This window comes from Brachionichthys hirsutus, chromosome 1 (assembly GCF_040956055.1).
Source record: "Brachionichthys hirsutus isolate HB-005 chromosome 1, CSIRO-AGI_Bhir_v1, whole genome shotgun sequence".
NCBI classification, from domain to species: Eukaryota; Metazoa; Chordata; class Actinopteri; order Lophiiformes; family Brachionichthyidae; genus Brachionichthys; species Brachionichthys hirsutus.
Window position 1 is genome coordinate 15770226 of NC_090897.1, and position 20880 is coordinate 15791105.

The following is a 20880-nucleotide window of genomic DNA, read 5'->3' on the forward strand; positions in this document are numbered from 1 at the left end:
AGGAGAATGTCAGGAATGAACCGATAATGGATAGAAATAATGCAAAAACTCATGAGAAATTGTGATGAGCAACAGCTGTAATAAATCTGTTATAATAATAATAAAGACCCAGATCACTTCTAAATTAAAGCACAATAATACCTTGATATACGAGTATAACTCGTTCCTGGACCGAGCTCGTAACCCAAATCAATGTTTCCCATATAAAATAACTGCAAACAGTTTAATCTGTTCCGGCATCTAAAAACACTCAAATCAAAGTTAATAATGAAAACACGTTTTAATTGTTATATAGATACACACAATGATATAATAAATGATACTCAGGATTACTGTAATATAAAAAGTGGTTTTATTATGGGTTTTACGTTGGAGACAGATGACAGCGCTAACAGAGGTGAGCAGTGGGGAGGAGGACGGTACGTAACACTTTATGCAGTAATTGTACCTCACAGGTACTCGTACATAAACTTATGCATAGTAGTTCTGCCTCTGGAAGGCTTTGTGTTCTTGATAGCGTCCTTCTGCTTGATGATTGTACGCGCACATCGCTAGCGACCTGGCATGGAGGACTAACTCAGCCGCCTTAGTAAAGAAGGCCCACCAGCGCCTCTACTTTCTGAGGAGGCTGAGGCGAGCAGGTATGGGCACCCCGGTACTGGCGTCCTTCTACAGGTGTGCGGTGGAGAGTGTCCTCTCATCCTGCATCACGGTGTGGTACGGCAGCTGCTCTGCTGCGGACAGGAAGGCCCTGCAGCGGGTGGTTAAATCGGCCCAAAGGACTTCTGAGAGCAGCCTACCCACCGTCAGTGACATCTACAGCAGGAGGTGCAGGAAAAAGGCAACCTGCATCATGAAGGAGCCCACCCACCCTGCACACGGACTGTTTGACCCCTCCCATCACGAAGGACCCCACCCACCCTGCACACGGACTGTTTGACTCCTCCCATCATGAAGGACCCGACCCACCCTGCACACGGACCAGGTTCAGGAACAGTTTCTTCCCTGATGCTGTAAGAGTTGTGAACAGCGGATAACTCTGCGGTGGATTATCCAGGTCACAATTACTGCTGCCTTGTGGGACTCATTTTATTCGAGGATTTGTGCAATTTATTCAAGGATTTGTGCAATTACTACTGTGTATATATATTTTAAAGAATTGTGTGGAATGACCTGAGTGCAATTTTCGTTCTTTTCATGCGAGTGTTGGAGTGACAATAACATTTCTTGGTTCTTAATTCTTGATATCGTCCATGTACTCTGCTCCGACTGGCGTGTCCCATTACTTGCGGACACCACGGTCACTGTTTGACTATAATTATAATGAAGGGCACATCCATGTTGTCTGCGGCTTTAACATGAAGTTCATGTTGTCTGCAGTAAATTGCTCATTCCATGTGTGCGTGTGTGCGCGAGCGTGTGTGTCTGCCGTCATGCCACTCGCATCATCAGCTCCTCCAGGGCCCGTTCTCTGTGGTTCTCGTGGACCAGTAGGACCTCTTTGATGGCGTTCTGTTGGAAGCCCATCTCATGGAACTGACTCAGCAGCCGAAGGAACTCCTCCGCCTGAGGAGGAAGAATCAACCGGTCACAGACCGCTCATGCTGCAGCAGCCACACTGTCGTGTGTCGACACACATACTGGCTAATCATAGTATGTAGCATGTAGCATGTAGCAGACCGGGTGTTCTCAGGCGGGGGGCCGGGTGATGCTGAAGGCCTTTACCTTGGTTTCACAGTTCTGAAACATCTCCAGAGCCTCTTCTACCTGCGCCATGTCATAACCCTGCTGACACAGATGGTCACGTGACAGAAGATAGCTCAAGATCTGGGAAAAGACAAAGGGATCCATTCACATATTTTAATTGATCAATCAATATCCATGTGTCTCAGTCAGTACAAGGTTTGAATGTTGCTTGAATGTGTAAATCTCCTCTGCCGTATGCCACGCCTATAGGACACGCCCCTCGTCTGTCATTGGTGGGTCTGTGCCTGTTTATCTGTGATTTTTCAACTGTGTGCCTCCATGACTGGTCAAAACAATGTTGTGTTAGGATTAAAGAGTCGCTCTGAAACAAACCCGACCACCAGACCGATCACCCTTCCTCGGATAGGCTGATCCTCATCATGTGACTCCTGGATCAGGTGATCTGGATCACACCGCTCGTTATTACCCGGTAACAACATTTCAAGCCCAACCTGCATGTGTTGTAGTCGTCTGGTAAGCCTTTTAGCTACACAGGTAAAAGTCACCAACAGTACACGCCCTGATGGCAAATGCTCGGTCACCTTTGGATTTTAACCTTGACTTTGGAACGACCAGAAATCCTACCCGAGGATCTGGGGCTGCGGGGGTGGGGGCTCGTATTGCATTAATAATTCATAAATATAACTTGGGTTCAGACCCATAAGGGCTTTCAAAGCATTTAATAAAATCTTAAAATCAATTCTAAATGTCTAAATAACTTGCAGCCAGTGCAGTGAAGACAGGACAGGGGTCATGTCGTCATGTTGGAACCAGTAAGAACCAAGCTGCTGCGTTCTGCACTAGTTGGAGGCGGGACATTAATTTGTTGTTGATGCCAGACAGGAGCGCGTTGCAGTCATCGAGTCTTGAGAAGACAAGTGTGTGGATTACTTTCTCCAGGTCTGGCAGTGGGTTTGAGGTTGTGTGATAGTGGACCAAGTACTGAAGGACAGAAGGGGTCAGGAGGGTTAAACAGAATGATTTCTGATTTGGAGATATTAAATTGAAGAAGATTTTGTGCCATCCAACATTTAATATCATCAAGACAATTAAAAACAGCAGCTAGGATATCTCTCATATCAATAGAAAATAAAATATAGATAGATAATGATGGTAGCTATAGATAGATGATGGGTGGTATATATAGATAAATGATGGATGGTAGCTATAGATAGATGATGGATGGTATATATAGATAAATGATGGATGGTAGCTATAGATAGATGATGGGTGGTATATATAGATAAATGATGGATGGTAGCTATAGATAGATGATGGATGGTATATATAGATAAATGATGGATGGTAGCTATAGATAGATGATGGGTGGTATATATAGATAAATGATGGATGGTAGCTATAGATAGATGATGGGTGGTAGCTATAGATAGATGATGGGTGGTAGCTATAGATAGATAATGATGGTAGCTATAGATACAGAAGGCTCTTACTGTATAATCTGTGGTTGTTTTTGGCCCTGACTTACGTGGTCTGGGGTCTTCCGGCCCACCTTCTGCAGGACTATGATGGCGGTCTGGAGGGGGTAACCATGGGCAGTGATGGTTCCCAGCAGCTCTCTCTCCTCTTGGCTTAGAGCTGACAGGAGCTCTGCTGAGGAGTCCAGTCCAGAGATGGCGGGGCCATGGTCGAAGGAGTCTCTGCTCGAGTCTGGGCTGACAGACTTCTAGAAAACAACAGACTGTAATGAACGAGTGGTTACTGAGACGGAGGGACCAGCTGGATAGGGTTCTAGGACAACAGATTTCCAGCTCACTAATCCTGATGCCTCAATAGCGTGGCTGGATTCAGGGCAGTCTTTACTCTGCCTATTTTTAGAGCGAAGAGCCCCTGAAAACATTGTCGGCATGGAAACTGAAAAACAATCAGACTGTTGTGATTCTATTCCTCTTCTCTGTGATAGGACTCAGAAAAATAATTAAAGGACAATTGAAGGATTTGGCCAATGTGAATATAAATGCAGACAAACGAATTCTGCTGTCCCATAACAGGGAGAGTCCTCTCTGCCCCTGGCTTATGTGTGGAGGTTAAATGTGGAGGTCAGCAGGCAGTAATGCCCTGAGCTTTAGGCTACATTCAAAGCGTGTCCCTGCAGACCAGGACAAGGCTATCTATACCCTGGGGCATTAACGTCTCGCTCCTCCGGCCGCAGGGACCACAACACAGACGCCAGTCAAAGATTGTCACTAAAGCTGTGGGTCTAAGTTCACATTACAACATGGCCCAAGGCATGGGCCATGGCAGCACCTTGCATGGCAGCAGTCACCCAAGGATGTGTGTGTGAATGGGTGAATGTGAGGCCTAATGTAAAGCGCTTTGAGCACTGGAAAGGTGGAAAAAGCGCTATACAAGTGCTGAACATTTACCATTTACAGAAAAACTGTTGGATGAATAAAATCTGAAGATGGGTCTTGGTCTACTCTAACTTAAATCCATTAAGGTCTGAGAGTGATCCAGATTCAGAAACATCTGGATTTACTTATAATGGAGGCTTTTAAAAAATCCTATCTTGGTCCGATATGAACCGTGTCTCCTGGTTCTGAGACATCAACTCTGATTCGATTCACATTAACTTTTCATGGTTGGTGTATAAAGATACCAGAACAATCCCACATATTAAGATGAGCTTTTATTGTCATTATATGTTAACACTTTTTACACAGCAAATTAAATTTACTCCCTTGAAACCACACCCACATCATGCATAGGGGCCCCAGAGCATGCGGAGAGGCACCGCCATGATCGGCACACCTGGAGCAATTGGGGGGCAGTGCCTTGCTCAAGGGCACCTCGGCAGTGCTCTGAGGGTTAAGCTGGCCCTCCTCCAGCTACCAGCTCACATTCCTCATATCAAGTCCCAACCTGGGCTGGGACTTGATATGTTTGATGCGTCTCTTACCGTATGTCCCGTGTTGTGGTTGCTGGTGTTGGACAGCTTGGCTCCTGCATTGGGTTTGCGTCTCTTACCGTATGTCCCGTGTTGTGGTTGCTGGTGTTGGACAGCCTGGCTCCTGCATTGGGTTTGCGTCTCTTACCGTATGTCCCGTGTTGTGGTTGCTGGTGTTGCATTGGGTTTGCGTCTCTTACCGTATGTCCCGTGTTGTGGTTGCTGGTGTTGGACAGCCTGGCTCCTGCATTGGGTTTGCGTCTCTTACCGTATGTCCCGTGTTGTGGTTGCTGGTGTTGCATTGGGTTTGTGTCTCTTACCGTATGTCCCGTGTTGTGGTTGCTGGTGTTGGACAGCCTGGCTCCTGCATTGGGTTTTGTGTTTGGGGCTCTGACGTGTGTGGTTCTGGGTGAAGCTGGGTTCTTGGACTGCTCTGAACCGGGACGATGTGGTTTGGAGGCCTCCAACACCGACAGGGAGCTCTGCCGTAGGTTCTTCCTGCGCTGGTGTGGCAGACTGCTGAGGCAGGTTGGCGGGTTCAGGAGGTTTGGCACAAAGGCTCTCTGAACTCTGCCCTGCCCATGTTGACATGAGGTGGGAGGACGCTCTGCTGCCGGGCCCGCCTGGACTGATAAGCACGTCTCCGTGCTGAGCTCTGGTTTGTCCGAGGCAGCACATTTCGGGCGTAGCACGGCGGGGTTGAGGCTGTTTGAGCGTGGCCTCGGGTTGGGCTCCCAGAAGTCAGAGCAGTGCCGGCTCGCCAGGCGGCTCTGCTGAGGGCTACTGAACATGATCCAGTACGGTGGACAAGATGGCACCAGCGCTGATGAAGAGGAGAGAGGCTGATGCTGGCTGGGGAGGCCGTTCTGAAGCCCCGTCAGGGCAGAGTTCTCCAGGCTGAAGTCGTACTGTCAGGAGGACAAACAATATGTACATCAGTAGAATGGGGGGGGGGGGGGGGGGGTAACCTTCATTCTGATAGCGTCTGACGTTTCACAGCTGGAGTTCAGAGAACTGTTGAATGTATCTGACATAAATGATTTTACCGTGATCTCTCAGGACGTTCCGCATCAGCTGATCCGGAAGATCTACCTGAAGTTACTTCAAGTTATCAGAGCAGGACGGATGGATCGTACAGGAACACATCCAAGATCAAGACTGTCTTTTAGACAGTCTGTCCCTGCAGCCAAACAATTTCCAACGCTTTTGTTGACGGAGCTTTGAAAAGACGTCAGCGTAATCGTAGGCTAATGTTTGAAATGCTAACAATGCAGCCGGGTTAGGGGGTTGGGTAAGGATTAGGGTTTAGGGCGTTCGGTTACCCCCGAGGTATATCACATCCGCCCATGCAACGTGTGCTGGGACGACACACAGTGTGTTAAATAGTCATGCAAATATCCTACATCTGCAGATTATGGTCAGGGATACCGTTTATAGCGCATACGTCCTGTAAACCAGTATGGGTCGTCTCATACCCCCACCCCCCCAAAAGACCTGAATATAGGAATGTTTGATAGGAGCGCAGTAGATTCAGGAAAACAGAAAAATCCCCTAAAAGGAGTGAGAAACATTCTACATCCTCATCTCAACCACAAAACAGGTGAAGAATCAGCAGAGGCGGAGCTACAGCTGGATGCTGCCGTTCAAGGGCGGAGCTTCAGGCGCAGCAGGAGAGTCTCACGATGACTTCAGCTGGACGTGTCTAAAGAGGACACCGCTCACCTCTGTCTCCCGCAGCACGCCGAGATAATCCGGGATCAGGACTTCCATGTCTTCTCTGACTCCGTCTGGGACCTCCTGAGGCGTCTTCAGAGGGACACCGTCCATGCTGCACAGAGACACATCCGAGAACCGTAGCATTTTGGTGACCTGTGAACTCAAACTTTAAATCAGGACACGGTCCGCACGGGTTCTTCTGACAGCGGTGAAGATGCAGCAAACTGCAACAGAACCTGTGCTCTCTCGATGGTGCCGTTGCACTGCCACATACTGGCCGGCCATGAGTACTACAATGAGGAATGTTCGGACGGCCTACAAAGACAAGACCCTCATCTCTGTAGGTTGTTTGTTACAACCCGGCTCGCAGGGGAAAGGGAAGCAACACAAAATAACCTCTGTGTTAAAGTAAATATGAATAAGCACCCAGGATTTCAGAAACAGGTTAACGGAGACGGGCTATGCTAACAAAAGAAAGCGACCCAACAGGGAGGAACCATCGGTGTACGTGAAACAAAACTCAGTGGAACAAAAACGCCCGCAATGAGGTACGAAAAAGAACAGAAAACTCTTTCCAAATAGCAAGAAAACAAAACTAGCGCCACTGCCTAGCTGAACGATCCAACACACAAGCATCCAACAAGGCACACTGTGCTGCTCCTCTGCCTCTCTCGGTAGGCTGAGTGTTGTGTGGTGATGAATGGAGTCGGACAGCGCCGGGATGACAACGATGTGTGATCCCGGACAGAACCAGACAGCTGCTCTCTGTCTGGCGGCACCAAATGCCCTCGGGCCAGATGGTCCGGGGCCGTCGACCGCAGGCGGTTCAAAGCTCTTAAGCTCAGTGTGTCTTCAGCACCAGAACCATCACATGACCCGTACGTGATCCGAAAGGTCCATCCAAGACTGAGTAAAGTCACAGAACATAGGCAGCGTACCGCTGAGGCAGATCAGCACCAGCAGTCCAATGAGATGTGTTAGAATGCATGGCTGGATGAAGACGGCGTCCCGTCTGCACCGTGCTGTCCATGCAGAGACAACTATTAGTGAAAGGTTTCAGACTAGCCTAACAGAAAAAGTTGTCCATGCTTTTGTGACTTCCAGACGGGACTATTGCAACTCCTTACTGTCCGGCTGCCCCAAAAGGTCTATTAAACAGCTATAGCTAATCCAGAACGCAGCAGCTCGTGTTCTAACAGGAACCAGACAGAGAGAACATCAGCTCCCTGATTGGCTCGTGAGACAGACACCATAATAATAATAATGCATTTTATTTATATAGCGCTTTTCTGGGAACTCAAAGATGCTTTACAGTGTACATAATATAAAAACAGCAAAGAAATACAGAAAATACAAACAATAAAAAAGTGAACACGGTTATAAAATCAATAAAATTCAAACAGTAAAATTATACATTAAAAGCAATGTCAAACAGACGAGTTCTGAATTCTCTTTTGAATGTTTTTGAATGTGTTAAGATCCGGGCAGGCTCGTAGCGGTCAAACATCTCTATGTTCAAGAGGAGACTAAAGACTTTCCTTTTTAACAAAGCTTATCGATACAGTAATCAATATGCTGTCAAAGGCCAGCATTGGTGGTTTAACATCATGACACACTGAGCTCCTCCATCTCACTCTCATTCATGTTATAAATATATGTTAGTAATCTCTCTCTCTCTAGTCTTGTGCTCTCTCTCCCTCTGTCTCTGTCTGCAGGTCCTCCGTGCTGCTGCAGGACTTCCTGCTACAGGAATGAAACTGAACTGAACGTGTAGCAGGTCTCACCTACCTGTTGTGTTGGAGCTGCAGTCAGACGCTCAGGTGTGTCCTCGCTGCCGTGGCTTACACTGAGACTGGGGGAGAACCACCTGGAGTACTAATCCCCCCCCCCCCCCCCCGCCCCCCCGCCACACACACACAAAGACTCTGGGAGACATCCAACTGACGGTTCCTGTGATCCTTTTAGCTTCTTCTTGTTAACCCTTCGAAGACGTAGCATCGCACAACGCACCTGGAAACATGACGTCCACGCTCAGGACAGCAGGTGAAGAAGGTGGACAGCATAGATTTGGATCCGGTTTGTTTTTATGATGCCCCCCCCCTCGACACACACACCCTCCCCTCTGGAGGGGGGAGGAGCAGAGAAGCTGAACAGGAGAGTGGCTTTAACATGAATCCGGTCACACAATCGCTGCAGCATCCATTCCCTCTACGGTCAACGTCCCCCTGTAAAGCTGCGAGTACGAATCCCAGCAACGACGACTCAATGTTGGAGTTAGAAAACATCTTTAATTTCATTATGACTGAAGAACAAAAAACAGGAAGCAGAGCAGGAGAAGCCTCTCGGGCGGCGTGGACGAGTCCCGTCCAGCAGGGGACAGCATCGTGTCACTCACTGCTCTGTAGGGCAGAGGCCCAGGTCTGATCTGACGGGACGTCTGGGAGGACCCAGCCTGGAGGAACAGCAGAACCTTCAGGACGGTCCTCTGCAACCACAAACCTGTCCCACTCGCTCCTGAAAGAGAAACGGCATTTCAGGAAAGCGCCCTCCCCGGAGCCCCCCCTCCCCTCCCCTCCCCCCTCGAGCCGCTGCCACTCATGCATTTATCGGGCGAGACCGTTTGAAGTGAAGGAGAACCTGATGTATTTATTTTTATTTGTATTGTCAATTGTCGATGATTTATGTACTAAGGACTTTCAACGGAAACAAGACTGCAAGGGCTTTTTTGAAATGCTCCTCTTAGACAGGATGTTTGAGTGTACTTGTACTGTAATACATGCTACTGTGTGACTGTACTTGTACTCTAACATTCTATCTAATAAATAGATTCATCATCATCATCATCACGAGACAATGCAGTAAGCGGTTGCTGGTAGGTCTGAATCTGATGCAGTACTAGTATCACCAGATAGTTAATAAGCGTACCTGTATGTAGAGGTTGACTTCAGCACTCCTGCACAGGTAGGGGAAGTTTCCTCCCGTTTTCAGGTGAGCCCGTCTTGCATTGGGATACAATTTATACATCTCCTCCTTGGCCTCCAGTGACAGAGCGCTCTGATCAAACACCTCAAACCAGCCACAGAGGAGACGCGCCTCAGAAACATGTAGAGCATGAGTCACCACGTGGGGGGGGGCGGTTTAATACTCACATCTATGATGGTCACAGCAACGTCTTTTATTTTGTGTGGCTCCACGTAAGAGTTCTGACAGTTGAGCGTTAGCCGTGAAGCTAAATCACTTTGGTTCAGACTCTCCAACTGCAACACACAAAACATGGAGGGCAGAGGGTCAGTGCAGTTCAGAGGTCACGGCTTCCCTTCCTAAACCTAGCAGGTCAACGTTAAATGGCCCGTCTGGTTTGGTAGCCCCCGCCTCTACTGTTCATGTGCTGCCATGATTAGTGCCGTCTTTCAGTCCTGCCTTTTCCAGCCGCTGCTTCAGTTTGTCGGTGGTTCATGCCATGCAGGGGCGTGTCCTTCCATGATAGCCCCTCTGGCTCCTCCTCCTTACTGGGCTTCTGTTGGCTGAGGGATTCGCTTAGCAGGTCGTCACTAGGGGCCGTTTTCTTGATGTACTCCTGTAGGGATGTAGTTTCCTCCTGGATAGTTGCTTTGATGCTCACTAGTCCTCAGTCTCCTTCCTTCCGCTTCTTGTCCAGCCGGGTTAGGGGGTTGGGTAAGGATTAGGGTTTAGGGCGTTCGGTTACCCCCGAGGTATATCACATCCGCCCATGCAACGTGTGCTGGGACGACACACAGTGTGTTAAATAGTCATGCAAATATCCTACATCTGCAGATTATGGTCAGGGATACCGTTTATAGCGCATACGTCCTGTAAACCAGTATGGGTCGTCTCATACCCCCACCCCCCCAAAAGACCTGAATATAGGAATGTTTGATAGGAGCGCAGTAGATTCAGGAAAACAGAAAAATCCCCTAAAAGGAGTGAGAAACATTCTACATCCTCATCTCAACCACAAAACAGGTGAAGAATCAGCAGAGGCGGAGCTACAGCTGGATGCTGCCGTTCAAGGGCGGAGCTTCAGGCGCAGCAGGAGAGTCTCACGATGACTTCAGCTGGACGTGTCTAAAGAGGACACCGCTCACCTCTGTCTCCCGCAGCACGCCGAGATAATCCGGGATCAGGACTTCCATGTCTTCTCTGACTCCGTCTGGGACCTCCTGAGGCGTCTTCAGAGGGACACCGTCCATGCTGCACAGAGACACATCCGAGAACCGTAGCATTTTGGTGACCTGTGAACTCAAACTTTAAATCAGGACACGGTCCGCACGGGTTCTTCTGACAGCGGTGAAGATGCAGCAAACTGCAACAGAACCTGTGCTCTCTCGATGGTGCCGTTGCACTGCCACATACTGGCCGGCCATGAGTACTACAATGAGGAATGTTCGGACGGCCTACAAAGACAAGACCCTCATCTCTGTAGGTTGTTTGTTACAACCCGGCTCGCAGGGGAAAGGGAAGCAACACAAAATAACCTCTGTGTTAAAGTAAATATGAATAAGCACCCAGGATTTCAGAAACAGGTTAACGGAGACGGGCTATGCTAACAAAAGAAAGCGACCCAACAGGGAGGAACCATCGGTGTACGTGAAACAAAACTCAGTGGAACAAAAACGCCCGCAATGAGGTACGAAAAAGAACAGAAAACTCTTTCCAAATAGCAAGAAAACAAAACTAGCGCCACTGCCTAGCTGAACGATCCAACACACAAGCATCCAACAAGGCACACTGTGCTGCTCCTCTGCCTCTCTCGGTAGGCTGAGTGTTGTGTGGTGATGAATGGAGTCGGACAGCGCCGGGATGACAACGATGTGTGATCCCGGACAGAACCAGACAGCTGCTCTCTGTCTGGCGGCACCAAATGCCCTCGGGCCAGATGGTCCGGGGCCGTCGACCGCAGGCGGTTCAAAGCTCTTAAGCTCAGTGTGTCTTCAGCACCAGAACCATCACATGACCCGTACGTGATCCGAAAGGTCCATCCAAGACTGAGTAAAGTCACAGAACATAGGCAGCGTACCGCTGAGGCAGATCAGCACCAGCAGTCCAATGAGATGTGTTAGAATGCATGGCTGGATGAAGACGGCGTCCCGTCTGCACCGTGCTGTCCATGCAGAGACAACTATTAGTGAAAGGTTTCAGACTAGCCTAACAGAAAAAGTAGTCCATGCTTTTGTGACTTCCAGACGGGACTATTGCAACTCCTTACTGTCCGGCTGCCCCAAAAGGTCTATTAAACAGCTATAGCTAATCCAGAACGCAGCAGCTCGTGTTCTAACAGGAACCAGACAGAGAGAACATCAGCTCCCTGATTGGCTCGTGAGACAGACACCATAATAATAATAATGCATTTTATTTATATAGCGCTTTTCTGGGAACTCAAAGATGCTTTACAGTGTACATAATATAAAAACAGCAAAGAAATACAGAAAATACAAACAATAAAAAAGTGAACACGGTTATAAAATCAATAAAATTCAAACAGTAAAATTATACATTAAAAGCAATGTCAAACAGACGAGTTCTGAATTCTCTTTTGAATGTTTTTGAATGTGTTAAGATCCGGGCAGGCTCGTAGCGGTCAAACATCTCTATGTTCAAGAGGAGACTAAAGACTTTCCTTTTTAACAAAGCTTATCGATACAGTAATCAATATGCTGTCAAAGGCCAGCATTGGTGGTTTAACATCATGACACACTGAGCTCCTCCATCTCACTCTCATTCATGTTATAAATATATGTTAGTAATCTCTCTCTCTCTAGTCTTGTGCTCTCTCTCCCTCTGTCTCTGTCTGCAGGTCCTCCGTGCTGCTGCAGGACTTCCTGCTACAGGAATGAAACTGAACTGAACGTGTAGCAGGTCTCACCTACCTGTTGTGTTGGAGCTGCAGTCAGACGCTCAGGTGTGTCCTCGCTGCCGTGGCTTACACTGAGACTGGGGGAGAACCACCTGGAGTACTAATCCCCCCCCCCCCCCGCCCCCCCGCCACACACACACAAAGACTCTGGGAGACATCCAACTGACGGTTCCTGTGATCCTTTTAGCTTCTTCTTGTTAACCCTTCGAAGACGTAGCATCGCACAACGCACCTGGAAACATGACGTCCACGCTCAGGACAGCAGGTGAAGAAGGTGGACAGCATAGATTTGGATCCGGTTTGTTTTTATGATCCCCCCCCCCTCGACACACACACCCTCCCCTCTGGAGGGGGGAGGAGCAGAGAAGCTGAACAGGAGAGTGGCTTTAACATGAATCCGGTCACACAATCGCTGCAGCATCCATTCCCTCTACGGTCAACGTCCCCCTGTAAAGCTGCGAGTACGAATCCCAGCAACGACGACTCAATGTTGGAGTTAGAAAACATCTTTAATTTCATTATGACTGAAGAACAAAAAACAGGAAGCAGAGCAGGAGAAGCCTCTCGGGCGGCGTGGACGAGTCCCGTCCAGCAGGGGACAGCATCGTGTCACTCACTGCTCTGTAGGGCAGAGGCCCAGGTCTGATCTGACGGGACGTCTGGGAGGACCCAGCCTGGAGGAACAGCAGAACCTTCAGGACGGTCCTCTGCAACCACAAACCTGTCCCACTCGCTCCTGAAAGAGAAACGGCATTTCAGGAAAGCGCCCTCCCCGGAGCCCCCCCTCCCCTCCCCTCCCCCCTCGAGCCGCTGCCACTCATGCATTTATCGGGCGAGACCGTTTGAAGTGAAGGAGAACCTGATGTGGAGCAGAGCCAGCAGGGAGCGCTCGGCCTGGGCGTGATACTCTCTGTAGGGCAGCAGCCCCGGAGCAGCAGGAAGCTCCTCTGTGAAGCAGACAAAACGGTCAAACCTGCCGCCCGACGGAGGACAGACGGGGACCGTCTCGAGGACATACCCCCAAACAGCATGGCCTCCGCCTGCCGTTCCTTCTGCAGCAGCCTCTCCCTCTCCCTCTTCTCCCGCTTGTCACGTTCCCTCTTCCTCTCCTCCTCCTGCTCTCCTTCCAGCATCACCATCAGGGCGTTCTCCTCAGCTGCGTAAACTGCCGTCCTCGTCTTCAGGACGTCCCCGAGACGCCCCAGGCCGCCGGCGAAGGCCTCGTCGTGCTCCGGCTCGGTGGCGATTCCTGCCACACAGCGACGTTTAGACGATGAAACACGACACCGCACGGGGAGGCGGGGACGACCTCAGGACGGGATGGTCACTCCGTCCTCACGGCAGACTCAAAGACAGACCATGTGGACAAATCAGACTCCCATAGCGCCATCTAGTGTCCCTGATGTCACGCACCTGAATCTAAGCCCCCACAGCCAGGAAGAAGAAGAACCCAACGATGAGTTAACGACGGATTTGCCGTGCACCTAAAACGTGCACGCCAACGTGCACGAAGCTCTGAGGACGGAAGGAGTACGACAGATGAGAGCGCGAATCAGATCACGGGGTTCTAGAATAATAATCCTGATCTCTGAACTGGGATTAATATCCGTGTGTTGCGGACACACAATAATCCAGATGTGCTAGCAGTGATCTTCATCTAGCTGCTACACATTAGCTCAGCTAGCTTAGCATAAAGACAGGCAGCAGGTCACACGCCGCCATGACGGTCGATCCATCGCATCCTTTAATTCCATCCATCCAGAAGTTACACTTAGCTGAACTGTCCATCCCTAGAGGACAACAGACACCTTGTTATCGTGGGACAGCGGTGAAGACGAAAGGACAACAGACACCTTGTTATCGTGGGACAGCGGTGAAGACGAAAGGACAACAGACACCTTTTCTGGAAGCGGCGTCCTTCCTCAGTCTGCGCAGTTTCTCCAGAGACCTGAGGACGTCCTGCATCCTCTTCACGTCTGCCTGCTTCCTCCTCACCTCACAGAGAACGGCGTCCGCAGCCAGCTTCAGCTCCTGCTCCTGGAAGACACCACCATCATCATCTTCATCATCATCTTAATCATTTATCCCCTGCGTGCGTTTCTGGTAACGTTACACAGCTCGGGTTCATCTGAGAATGGGGAATGCATCCGACATGATGGACGGATGGATGGTCGGATGATAGGATAATGATGGATGAGTGGATGTACGGATGGATGATGGATGGTTGGATGGATGATAGATGGATGGATGATGACAATATATGGTTGGATGATGATGGATGGATGATGGATGGATGGTTGGATGGATGGATGATGGTTGGATGATGATGATGGATGGATGATGGATGAATGGGTGGTTGGATGATGATGGATGGATGATGATGGATGGATGATGGATGGATGATGATGGTTGGATGATAGATGGTTGGATGGATGGTTGGATGGATGGATGATAGATGGTTGGATGATGATAGATGGATGGATGGATGATAGATGGTTGGATGATGACGATGGTTGGATGATGATGATGGATGGATGATAGATGGTCGGATGGATGGTTGGATGGATGGATGATAGATGGTTGGATGATGATAGATGGATGGATGATAGATGGTTGGATGATGATGATGGATGGATGGTTGGATGGATGGATGATAGATGGTTGGATGGATGGTTGGATGGATGATAGATGGATGGATGATGACAATATATGGTTGGATGATGATGGATGGATGATGGATGGATGGTTGGATGGATGGATGATGGTTGGATGATGATGATGGATGGATGATGGATGAATGGGTGGTTGGATGATGATGGATGGATGATGATGGATGGATGATGGATGGATGATGATGGTTGGATGATAGATGGTTGGATGGATGGTTGGATGGATGGATGATAGATGGTTGGATGATGATAGATGGATGGATGGATGATAGATGGTTGGATGATGACGATGGTTGGATGATGATGATGGATGGATGATAGATGGTCGGATGGATGGTTGGATGGATGGATGATAGATGGTTGGATGATGATAGATGGATGGATGATAGATGGTTGGATGATGATGATGGATGGATGGTTGGATGGATGATAGATGGTTGGATGGATGGTTGGATGGATGATAGATGGTTGGATGGATGACAGATGGTTGGATGATGACGATGGATGGATGAGGTCCTTACCGTCTTCTTCTCTTGCACCCTCCGGATCTGTTCCGTCCTCCACTTGTCGATGGCGGCCTCTTTCTCGGCGGCACGCTCCCGTCTCTGGGCGTCTTCCTCCTGTCTCCGTCTCCCGGCTCTCCGGAGACGGTCCCTCCTCTTCTTAATACGGGACAGCTTGTCCTTCCAGACGTCCAAGCGCACGCTATGGAGGACAGCGAGCTTGTCCTCCAGCTCGCTCCTGAGCTCCAGAGCCTTGAGGTAGGCGTCCCCCCAGCCCGCCTCGCTGCTCAGGGCCGCGCAGGACACCCGGAGCCGGGACACGAGCTGCGCGGCCCCGTCCAGGGCCGCGCGCAGCTCGGGGACGCAGCCGCCCTGCTGCCGCCTCCGGGACGTCCCGGGCGGCTCCTCTCGGCTCTGGAGGAAACGGCGGAGCCACTGCCGGTCGAGCTTCCGCTGCAGGGCTCCGTCATCCTCGGGACGGCCGACCGGAGACCCGCCCTCACGGCCGCGCTGAAGCAGCCTCTGACCGGAGTCCCGGTCATCCCGAGTGCGAAACTGCGAGCCGAAGCCTGGAGGAAACGTCCCCGCGCCGCTGTACGCGTGAAGCGGAGGAGGAGGCATCATGTCGGGGAAGCGCGCAGCCGGCGGGCCGCCCAGCGGAGGCGGAGGGACGGACGAGTCGAACCCGTACGGGAAGGCGAAGCGATGCCCGCCGAAGCCGCCTCCGCCACCGGGAGGCGGCGCGGAAGCGTCGTGCAGGAAATCAAAGGGTTGCCCGGCGTATCCCTGAGACGCAGCGCGGAGCGGCGTGTCCGGGTAGTCGTCATACCGGGGACGCAGCTCGCCCGCCGGGCCGCGGCGATGAGGCGCGTCCATGCCGCACAGAATAAGCCGGAACGTCGTCTATGAACTCACGAGCGCTTCCGTTCCGGGTTCATCGTCGCCTCTAAATGACGTCATTCTTCTTCACGCTAAAGTCTATCCGCACTCGTTAGCGCCACCATCCTGCTGTGGCCAAAGCTGTTACTGCACCCCACGGCTAAAGACCAAAAGCAGAACGAATCATCTTCCCGGTCGGTGCAACAGGAACTATTTGTTGGGTTTTACGTTCTCAGTTACTCTATAAAAAAAGTACTGCTTCTCTTTGCATCAATGATTTACTTCAATAATAGAAATACGCTGCTCTTTAACGCATCTTTATTCACCTCTTTTTATATACGAAATTAACACTTCAAGCAATTTATCACTGCAAGAATTAGCAGGTTCATCCATATAAGGCAAGGTATTGTATGTTTGTAAAGCAAAGTGACCTGCTCATTTATATACAGGCCATTATAAAAATATTGCCTCATCTGTAAAAAAAAAAAAAACCAACAATATTCTGGCGTCCCACTGATTGAACACTGAAATCTACAGAGACGTTGAGGACGATGCCTTCAGGACACCGTCTCGTCCATCCGTCTCACTGGTTGTCATCGGAGTCCTGGTTGCTGCTCAAGTTGCCCTCCTGCACCGCCAGCTCCTCAGCACTCACCATGCTGGGACTGATGGCGGCATATCTTGTCCCATGGAACTGACGCAGGTGTATCTGCACATAAACAACAAATCCATTAACACCAAACACAAACCGTGGTCATCCTTCCAAAGCCTGATGTTCGGTCCCTCAAAACGCCAACTGCAGTAGCATTTGAGAGCGGATCTGTGGCTTCTCTGACCTGAACATCAACCCTTTGTCATCTAATTTGGCCTCCTTCAAAACGGCCCTAAAAATACACCTTTTAGGGGGGACAGAAATGGAGATAGTCATCACGACTCTCTCCGGACCAACCCCCCCCACCCCCTTTTTTGTCCACCTACGTTGCACATATTAAGTGTCTTTGTAATTTATTGTAATTCATGTAATTTATTGCCATTCGTTGTCATTTTGCATCGGTGGTGTAATTTATTTTAGATTTATTGTTAGTTTGCATCGGCGGTGTAAAATCATTTTATTTTTCTAATGTTACTTTGCATCAATTGAGTAATTTAATATTGGGTTTATTTTTATTTGTATTGTTAAATTTGTATTGTTAATTGTGGATGATTTATGTACTAAGGACTTTCAACGGAAACAAGACCGCAAGGGCTTTTTTGAAATGTTCCTCTTAGACAGGATGTTTGACTGTACTTGTACTGTAATACATGCTACTGTGTGACTGTACTTGTACTCTAACATTCTATCTAATAAATAGATTCATCATCATCATCATCACTAACTTACATCTGAGAGGTCTTAATTCATGTCAAGGAAGTCAAAGCATTCACGAGACAATGCAGTAAGCGGTTGCTGGTAGGTCTGAATCTGATGCAGTACTAGTATCACCAGATAGTTAATAAGCGTACCTGTATGTAGAGGTTGACTTCAGCACTCCTGCACAGGTAGGGGAAGTTTCCTCCCGTTTTCAGGTGAGCCCGTCTTGCATTGGGATACAATTTATACATCTCCTCCTTGGCCTCCAGTGACAGAGCGCTCTGATCAAACACCTCAAACCAGCCACAGAGGAGACGCGCCTCAGAAACATGTAGAGCATGAGTCACCACGTGGGGGGGGGCGGTTTAATACTCACATCTATGATGGTCACAGCAACGTCTTTTATTTTGTGTGGCTCCACGTAAGAGTTCTGACAGTTGAGCGTTAGCCGTGAAGCTAAATCACTTTGGTTCAGACTCTCCAACTGCAACACACAAAACATGGAGGGCAGAGGGTCAGTGCAGTTCAGAGGTCACGGCTTCCCTTCCTAAACCTAGCAGGTCAACGTTAAATGGCCCGTCTGGTTTGGTAGCCCCCGCCTCTACTGTTCATGTGCTGCCATGATTAGTGCCGTCTTTCAGTCCTGCCTTTTCCAGCCGCTGCTTCAGTTTGTCGGTGGTTCATGCCATGCAGGGGCGTGTCCTTCCATGATAGCCCCTCTGGCTCCTCCTCCTTACTGGGCTTCTGTTGGCTGAGGGATTCGCTTAGCAGGTCGTCACTAGGGGCCGTTTTCTTGATGTACTCCTGTAGGGATGTAGTTTCCTCCTGGATAGTTGCTTTGATGCTCACTAGTCCTCAGTCTCCTTCCTTCCGCTTCTTGTCCAGCCGGGTTAGGGGGTTGGGTAAGGATTAGGGTTTAGGGCGTTCGGTTACCCCCGAGGTATATCACATCCGCCCATGCAACGTGTGCTGGGACGACACACAGTGTGTTAAATAGTCATGCAAATATCCTACATCTGCAGATTATGGTCAGGGATACCGTTTATAGCGCATACGTCCTGTAAACCAGTATGGGTCGTCTCATACCCCCACCCCCCCAAAAGACCTGAATATAGGAATGTTTGATAGGAGCGCAGTAGATTCAGGAAAACAGAAAAATCCCCTAAAAGGAGTGAGAAACATTCTACATCCTCATCTCAACCACAAAACAGGTGAAGAATCAGCAGAGGCGGAGCTACAGCTGGATGCTGCCGTTCAAGGGCGGAGCTTCAGGCGCAGCAGGAGAGTCTCACGATGACTTCAGCTGGACGTGTCTAAAGAGGACACCGCTCACCTCTGTCTCCCGCAGCACGCCGAGATAATCCGGGATCAGGACTTCCATGTCTTCTCTGACTCCGTCTGGGACCTCCTGAGGCGTCTTCAGAGGGACACCGTCCATGCTGCACAGAGACACATCCGAGAACCGTAGCATTTTGGTGACCTGTGAACTCAAACTTTAAATCAGGACACGGTCCGCACGGGTTCTTCTGACAGCGGTGAAGATGCAGCAAACTGCAACAGAACCTGTGCTCTCTCGATGGTGCCGTTGCACTGCCACATACTGGCCGGCCATGAGTACTACAATGAGGAATGTTCGGACAGCCTACAAAGACAAGACCCTCATCTCTGTAGGTTGTTTGTTACAACCCGGCTCGCAGGGGAAAGGGAAGCAACACAAAATAACCTCTGTGTTAAAGTAAATATGAATAAGCACCCAGGATTTCAGAAACAGGTTAACGGAGACGGGCTATGCTAACAAAAGAAAGCGACCCAACAGGGAGGAACCATCGGTGTACGTGAAACAAAACTCAGTGGAACAAAAACGCCCGCAACGAGGTACGAAAAAGAACAGAAAACTCTTTCCAAATAGCAAGAAAACAAAACTAGCGCCACTGCCTAGCTGAACGATCCAACACACAAGCATCCAACAAGGCACACTGTGCTGCTCCTCTGCCTCTCTCGGTAGGCTGAGTGTTGTGTGGTGATGAATGGAGTCGGACAGCGCCGGGATGACAACGATGTGTGATCCCGGACAGAACCAGACAGCTGCTCTCTGTCTGGCGGCACCAAATGCCCTCGGGCCAGATGGTCCGGGGCCGTCGACCGCAGGCGGTTCAAAGCTCTTAAGCTCAGTGTGTCTTCAGCACCAGAACCATCACATGACCCGTACGTGATCCGAAAGGTCCATCCAAGACTGAGTAAAGTCACAGAACATAGGCAGCGTACCGCTGAGGCAGATCAGCACCAGCAGTCCAATGAGATGTGTTAGAATGCATGGCTGGATGAAGACGGCGTCCCGTCTGCACCGTGCTGTCCATGCAGAGACAACTATTAGTGAAAGGTTTCAGACTAGCCTAACAGAAAAAGTAGTCCATGCTTTTGTGACTTCCAGACGGGACTATTGCAACTCCTTACTGTCCGGCTGCCCCAAAAGGTCTATTAAACAGCTATAGCTAATCCAGAACGCAGCAGCTCGTGTTCTAACAGGAACCAGACAGAGAGAACATCAGCTCCCTGATTGGCTCGTGAGACAGACACCATAATAATAATAATGCATTTTATTTATATAGCGCTTTTCTGGGAACTCAAAGATGCTTTACAGTGTACATAATATAAAAACAGCAAAGAAATACAGAAAATACAAACAATAAAAAAGTGAACACGGTTATAAAATCAATAAAATTCAAACAGTAAAATTATACATTAAAAGCAATGTCAAACAGACGAGTTCTGAATTCTCTTTTGAATGTTTTTGAATGTGTTAAGATCCGGGCAGGCTCGTAGCGGTCAAACATCTCTATGTTCAAGAGGAGACTAAAGACTTTCCTTTTTAACAAAGCTTATCGATACAGTAATCAATATGCTGTCAAAGGCCAGCATTGGTGGTTTAACATCATGACACACTGAGCTCCTCCATCTCACTCTCATTCATGTTATAAATATATGTTAGTAATCTCTCTCTCTCTAGTCTTGTGCTCTCTCTCCCTCTGTCTCTGTCTGCAGGTCCTCCGTGCTGCTGCAGGACTTCCTGCTACAGGAATGAAACTGAACTGAACGTGTAGCAGGTCTCACCTACCTGTTGTGTTGGAGCTGCAGTCAGACGCTCAGGTGTGTCCTCGCTGCCGTGGCTTACACTGAGACTGGGGGAGAACCACCTGGAGTACTAATCCCCCCCCCCCCCCCCCCGCCCCCCCGCC

The 20880-nt window shown here is 49.4% G+C and overlaps 3 protein-coding genes across 4 annotated transcripts; all 3 read right to left on the minus strand.

The window, feature by feature from the left end:
- Positions 1–1431: 1431 nt before the first annotated feature.
- Positions 1432–6478, minus strand: LOC137897762 (ubiquitin-associated protein 1-like). The gene is made up of 5 exons (XM_068741902.1): positions 6374–6478; positions 4972–5559; positions 3233–3430; positions 1726–1827; positions 1432–1566 (listed from the first exon to the last, which is right to left on the minus strand). Exons 1-5 carry the CDS (start codon positions 6476–6478, stop codon positions 1432–1434), a joined length of 1128 nt encoding a protein of 375 aa, XP_068598003.1.
- A 6254-nt stretch (positions 6479–12732) lies between these two features.
- pdcd7 (programmed cell death 7) lies at positions 12733–16348 on the minus strand. Of its 2 annotated transcripts, XM_068740027.1 has the most exons (5): positions 15433–16348; positions 14141–14279; positions 13261–13491; positions 13102–13189; positions 12733–12978 (listed from the first exon to the last, which is right to left on the minus strand). In XM_068740027.1, exons 1-5 carry the CDS (start codon positions 16288–16290, stop codon positions 12852–12854), a joined length of 1443 nt encoding a protein of 480 aa, XP_068596128.1. In that variant the 5' UTR covers positions 16291–16348; the 3' UTR covers positions 12733–12851. The 2 variants fall into 2 exon arrangements, with proteins under 2 accessions (XP_068596128.1, XP_068596121.1); XM_068740020.1 differs by having other exon boundaries at positions 13102–13491.
- A 252-nt stretch (positions 16349–16600) lies between these two features.
- Positions 16601–19243, minus strand: LOC137896632 (maspardin-like). The gene is made up of 5 exons (XM_068741826.1): positions 19176–19243; positions 18978–19083; positions 18021–18128; positions 17797–17937; positions 16601–17002 (listed from the first exon to the last, which is right to left on the minus strand). Exons 1-5 carry the CDS (start codon positions 19241–19243, stop codon positions 16877–16879), a joined length of 549 nt encoding a protein of 182 aa, XP_068597927.1. The 3' UTR covers positions 16601–16876.
- Positions 19244–20880: the final 1637 nt, after the last annotated feature.

What these genes read in the sequence shown, in the direction of transcription:
- LOC137897762 (XM_068741902.1), bottom strand. Translation starts at nt 6,478, where the DNA reads ATGGACGGTGTCCCTCTGAAGACGCCTCAGGAGGTCCCAGACGGAGTC. An exon ending in GCGTGCTGCGGGAGACAGAG is followed by an intron (nt 5,560 to 6,373) that starts GTGAGCGGTGTC and finishes TCCTCCTGACAG; the next exon opens with TACGACTTCAGCCTGGAGAA. An exon ending in TTCAGAACTGTGAAACCAAG is followed by an intron (nt 1,567 to 1,725) that starts GTAAAGGCCTTC and finishes CTTCCTCCTCAG; the next exon opens with GCGGAGGAGTTCCTTCGGCT.
- pdcd7 (XM_068740020.1), bottom strand. Translation starts at nt 16,290, where the DNA reads ATGGACGCGCCTCATCGCCGCGGCCCGGCGGGCGAGCTGCGTCCCCGG. An exon ending in GGGTGCAAGAGAAGAAGACG is followed by an intron (nt 14,280 to 15,432) that starts GTAAGGACCTCA and finishes GGTGTCTTCCAG; the next exon opens with GAGCAGGAGCTGAAGCTGGC. An exon ending in GGACGCCGCTTCCAGAAAAG is followed by an intron (nt 13,492 to 14,140) that starts GTGTCTGTTGTC and finishes GCTGTGTGGCAG; the next exon opens with GAATCGCCACCGAGCCGGAG.
- LOC137896632 (XM_068741826.1), bottom strand. Translation starts at nt 19,243, where the DNA reads ATGTGGCAGTGCAACGGCACCATCGAGAGAGCACAGGTTCTGTTGCAG. An exon ending in TTGCTGTGACCATCATAGAT is followed by an intron (nt 17,938 to 18,020) that starts GTGAGTATTAAA and finishes GGCTGGTTTGAG; the next exon opens with GTGTTTGATCAGAGCGCTCT. An exon ending in AAGTCAACCTCTACATACAG is followed by an intron (nt 17,003 to 17,796) that starts GTACGCTTATTA and finishes GTTTATGTGCAG; the next exon opens with ATACACCTGCGTCAGTTCCA.